Source organism: Coffea eugenioides, unplaced genomic scaffold (genome assembly GCF_003713205.1).
Source record: "Coffea eugenioides isolate CCC68of unplaced genomic scaffold, Ceug_1.0 ScVebR1_1473;HRSCAF=2326, whole genome shotgun sequence".
Lineage (NCBI taxonomy): Eukaryota > Viridiplantae > Streptophyta > Magnoliopsida > Gentianales > Rubiaceae > Coffea > Coffea eugenioides.
Window position 1 is genome coordinate 1 of NW_020861878.1, and position 5,834 is coordinate 5,834.

The window sequence follows — 5,834 nt, forward strand, 5'->3', positions numbered from 1 at the left end:
GTATCAGCTATGGTTTACCTTAGCATTAATTTTGATTTACTTTTGGTCCCTTGCTAGTGGTTCAATTAAAAAGACAATTATACCCTTCTAATACAATAAGCCTAATGCCAAGATATAGATCCTGAAGCATTTTCAAATATCCAACTTCTTTTTGGTATGTATCCGTTCAACTGGTTGAATGACAAAACACAATACCCCAAAGTCCAGAGCATTTTGTTGACCATTCGACTGATTCCAAAGGCGATAGAGCTCTTTTACATTTGGAATACTGTGGCATATATCAGTAGGAATATTACCAGATAATTGTTATTCTGCAAAATCAACAAATTCCAATGTGGAGATTTTGAAGATTGTGGGTGGCATAGAACCGTGTTGCTGCTTTCGTGGGTAGATTCAGAATTTCATTATAGGGGATCACCTAAATCTCTTTAATTTGAAATAAATGTTTAAAGGGCCAAAGATCGATCAAGATATTGCAGCACAAGAAATTAAGATAATTGTACAGTGACAAAATGTAAATATGGAACTGAATAAAGAATAAGAAACCAAGAAAGTAACCTTCCAATTTGTTATCACCGAGATCTAGCTCTTCAAGCATTTTCAGGTTCCCCACTGCTTTTGGTATGTAACCATTGAACTGGTTGACTGACAAATCTAACGACTTGAGTCCGGAGCAGTTTGATAAACCTGATAGTATCTGGCCACTCAATTGATTCCAAGACAGATCGAGCTCTTTTAGATTTGGAAGATTGTCGCATATGTTAGTAAGAAGATCACCAAAAAAATTATTCTCTGTCAAGGATAGGTATTGAAGTCTCTCCAAGAAACCCAACCATGATGGAATTTCTCCCGTGAGATTGTTGTTGCTTAAAGCCATGAAACTTAGTCGACGCAAATGAGACATTCCTTCTGGCAAATGACCATGAAAATTGTTGTTGCTCATGTCGAGAGAAACAAGGAATGAGAGGTTTCCCAGTTGTGGAGGAATCGTGCCTGCAAAACCCATGTTAGAAATATTTAAGGCCATCACCCTTTGACGACTAGAATCACATGTAACTCCGATCCAATCGCAGACAGAGGAAGAAATGGACCAATTTTTGGCCAAATTTAAGTGAGGATCAGAAACCATGTGGTCTCTTAAAGTTACAAGGGCAAATTTATCAGTTATGATATCGGCTGTGGCCACGGCTACTAGAGAAATGGCGAATAAAAATCCTATAGGAAAGTAATAGCATGTTCTCTCCATTTCTTGCGACTAAGCTGGCAAATAGAACTGACGATGGGGAAGTATACATATACGGTTATGGGACCGAGGTATACTATTTTAACTTGAATTCTGATGCCATATATGTATCTCAAGATCAAATGTTGTCAACTACGTACTGTTAGATGGGTTATGTCTTAACAATGACATTGTATGCAAGGAAAACAAACCATCTCCATCATTGTAGGAACGCGCACTGACCAGTGGGAGGATGGGGCATACGACTTAATTTTCCTAATAAGAGTTGAGAGATTAATTTAATTTGTGACACTAGCAGTGACAGGCCCTGCATCAAAGTTTGTATTTTTCCCTGTTTCATTCCAAATATACAATTCTTAGATATTTCGATGAAGAAGTTCATTTTTTTAAAATTATTTTGAATCCGTCAAATTTTACCCATGTATTTAGGCACTTTTACTTTAACTACCTAAATACAAATTGTCAAAATAGTTATTCATTTTACTTTTATTTTTTGCTTTTTAACATAATCAGCCTTAAGCATTATAACTACTAACATAAAAATTAAAATGTGAAAAAGACAATTAGTCCCGGGCGCGTTGCAGTTCATTTTCATGATTTACGGACTAGCTGAGCAACTATGCCCAAAAAGTGTTAATATTACGATAAACTGCAATTGAAAACAAACGTCAAACTGTGCAACCAAACCAAAGAATAACAAACCAAGAAAGTAACCTTTCGAATTGTTAATGCCAGGATATAGATACTGAAGCATTTTCAAATATCCAACTTCTTTGGAATACTGTGGTATATATCAGTAGGAATATTACCAGATAATTGTTATTCTGCAAAATCAACAAATTCCAGTGTGGAGATTTTGAAGATTGTGGGTGGCATAGAACCGTGTTGCTGCTTTCGTGGGTAGATTCAGAGTTTCGTTTTAGAAGATCACCTAAATCTCTTTAATTTGAAATAAATGTTTAAAGGCCCAAATATCAAGAGATTGCAGCACAAGAAATTAAGATAATTGTAGAGTGACAAAATGTAAATATGGAACTGAATAAAGAATAAGAAACCAAGAAACTAACCTTCCAAATTGTTATCACCGAGATGTAGCTCCTTAAGCATTTTCAGGTTCCCCACCGCTTTTGGTAAGTAACCATTGAACTGGTTGAGTGACAAATCTAACGACTTGAGTCCGGAGCAGTTTGATAAATCTGATAGTATTTGGCCACTCAATCGATTCACAGACAGATCGAGCTTTTTTAGATTTGGAAGGTTGTCGCATATGTTAGCAGGAAGATGGCCAACAAACGAATTGATTCTTAGGGACAAGTATTGAAGTCTATTCAAGACACCCAACCATGATGGAATTTCTCCCGTGAGATTATTGTTGCCTAAAGCCATGAAACTTAGTCGACGCAAATGAGACATTCCTTCTGGCAAATGACCATGAAAATTGTTGTTGCTCATGTCGACAGAAACAAGGAATGAGAGGTTTCCCAACTGTGGAGGAATCGTGCCTGCAAAGCCCATATTGGAAATATTCAAGGCCACTACTCTTTGACAACTAGAGTCACATGTAACTCCGATCCAATCACAAACAGAGTAAGAAACGGACCAATTTTTTGCCACGATTAAGTGAGGATCAAGAACTATGTGATTTTTGAAAGCTACAAGGGCAGATTTATCATTTATGATATCGGCTGTGCCCACGGCTAATAGAGAAGTGGCTAATAAAAGTCCTACAGGAAAGTAATAGTATGCTCTCTCCATTTCTTTTGACTAAGCTTACAAATAGAGCTGACGATGGGGAAGTAAGTATGCATATAATACTATTATGGGGAAGTAAGTATATATATACTTCCATTGAGATGCAATATTCGTATCTCAAGATCAAATGCTGTCAACTACTAGCAGCATTTATGATTATGAAATGGATTCTGTCTAGCAATGAAATTGTATGGAGGGAAAGACAGACCATCTCCATCAACCTACACTGAATTTTCCTAGTAAGAGTAAAGAGATTAACTTTGACTTGTGACACTAACAGTGGCGGATCAACACCAACATTTGTATTTTTCTCTATCATGCGAAACATCCATTCATTCCAAATATACAATTCTTAAATATTTCGATCAAGAAGTTCATTTTTTAAGTTATTTTTAATCCATCAAATTTTACCCATGTATTTAGGCATTTTAATTTAAATATCTAAATACAAATTGTCAAAATAACTATTCATTTTACTTTTATTTTTTACTTTTCAACACAATCAGCCTTAAGCATTATAACTACTAATGTAAAAAATATACTGTGAAAATTTGTTTTGTTTACATTAACAATAAAAATTTTATATGAAATTCATTTATCATTGAGGCCTGCCACAAATCACATCAAATATTTCTCCTTTGCCGTGGGAATTTAGACGTGGGCTTGACTTCTCACTGAGAATGCTTTCATGATGTGCTACCGCTACGGTAGGAAGGAACATCAGTACCTACCATAGATGACTCCTATTGGTTCTCCATATTTGACACGCCTGTTGACGTGGAAATTTTGGCGAAGACTTGTGGAAACTAAAACATTCTTATTAATTAGTTAATGTGACAGAAATTTAATATTTAATTTTGATGACGACTTAAACTAAATGAAAACTAGTCTCGTTTGACTCTTCACATTAGCAACCAGGTTCTAGCCAATTTTAAATGGCCCAAGCATATCCAAATACTTTATTGCTAACATATCCTCTTCGATAGGATTGATCATGCTATTAATAACTTTGTGATACAAATTTATGTATACTTTCTTACAAGATGAAAATCCAATTAAAATGGAAGGTAAGTACATATTTCTACAATGCAAATGAAGGGGGAAAAGTCATGGAAAAATCAGGAAGAAAAATGTTAGAAAACAATAAAAGAGTTGATTAGAAAAAACCAAATATGAGTAGAAGTTTTAGAGAAATAAATAAGGTTTAAACAAATGAAAGATGAAAAGTTAGACTTGTCACACAAGAAGAACGAAAACAAAAAGATTGATTTTATCAAACAATATGAAAGACTTTAACATCTATGTCTTTCAAAATAAATGCAAGGAGGAAAAAAGTTGTCTGTCCTTTTTATCCTTTGATTAGGATTCCTTAATTGTGGAAAAAAATCATCTCCATATTTGACACGCCAATTGACGCGGAAATTTTGGTAAAGATTTGTGAAAACTATAGATTTTTATTAATTGGTTGATGTTATATGAGTAGTAGAAACTTAATATCCAACTAGGAAAAAAATTAATATTTAACTTTGATTACGACTTAAACAAGAAAGATTTGGCTTGTTTGACCCTTTAAAAGACGAGGTGCATATCATGTTATTGAACTGTCAAAGGTGGAACTACCGTTAGGTGTTATGAACCAACTTTATGGTTTTAGTCAAATTCATCAGTTCATAAACAATATCAAAGACATTAACATCTATGTCTTTCACAATAAATGCAAGGTGGAAAAAAGTTGTCTTTCCTTTTTATCCTTTGATTAGGATTCCTTAATTGTGGAAAAAAATCATCTCCATATTTGACACGCCAATTGACGTGGAAATTTTGGCAAAGACTTGTGAAAACTGCAGATTTTTATTGATTGGTTGATGTTATATGAGTGATAGAAACTTAATATCTAACTAGGAAAAAATTTAATATTTAACTTTGATTACGACTTAAACAATAAGAAGATTTGGCTTGTTTGACCCTTTAAAAGACGAGGTGCATATCACGTTATTGAACTGTCAAAGGTGGAACTACCGTTAGGTGTTATTGATAGGGTGCATTTTAGTGGGTATTTTGGGCATTATTGCACAATTATTTGACTAAATTTTTTCATTAATTGGGTGGATTCTACTCATATATGATTTTGGTGCCAATTGCAGGAATTGATGCTGAAAAGTGCTTAAAATCAAAATTCAGAAGATTCATCGTACATACTAGGAAGCTTATTTGAAATACCGAATGACTTATACCGAATGACTTATTTAAAATCAAAATGTACTCAATCCTTTATGACTTATACCGAATGAATACTAGGAAGCTTATTTGAAATAACAATAAAAATATTCTATAAATGATTTAGTACATTAGTTAGTAAGTACTTGTAACATACTTGTATAATGCATGATTATATGTATAATTTAATATTCTTTTGTACTTATATATTTTAAAATATTTTGTGAAAAATATTTTGACCTTTCACATAACCTTAGAAAATAATAAAATTTTATCGTATTATAAAATAATAATTTTATCTTATTATATTCATAGGTTTTAAGTTATAAAAATTGTGATATAGAAACAAGTGATATTCTACATGTAACTAGAAAGATTTGTTGTTATTGTTATCCAAACTTTCAAATTTTTCAAAAATTGAAAATGATTACAAACTTACTATTCTACAATTAGTATAATTTGTTAATTAGCCAAAATTCAAGCAAAAGGCAAGCAAATGCAACTTGTAATCAATCCATTCTGATGCATGAAAAAATAAGGTAGCATTCTGCAAATAAATAAAAAAATCCACTTTATATGGTTCGTTGTGACAACCAGGCTTATCCCCACTTTTGTTTGAGTT

The 5,834-nt window shown here is 33.2% G+C and overlaps 1 protein-coding gene across 1 annotated transcript; it reads right to left on the reverse strand.

Annotated features, from left to right (window-relative positions):
- Positions 1 to 23: 23 nt before the first annotated feature.
- On the reverse strand, positions 24 to 3,030 carry LOC113755418 (receptor-like protein 19). The gene is made up of 2 exons (XM_027299426.1): positions 2,311 to 3,030; positions 24 to 993 (listed from the first exon to the last, which is right to left on the reverse strand). Exons 1-2 carry the CDS (start codon positions 2,996 to 2,998, stop codon positions 419 to 421), a joined length of 1,263 nt encoding a protein of 420 aa, XP_027155227.1. The 5' UTR covers positions 2,999 to 3,030; the 3' UTR covers positions 24 to 418.
- Between the last annotated feature and the right edge of the window lie 2,804 nt (positions 3,031 to 5,834).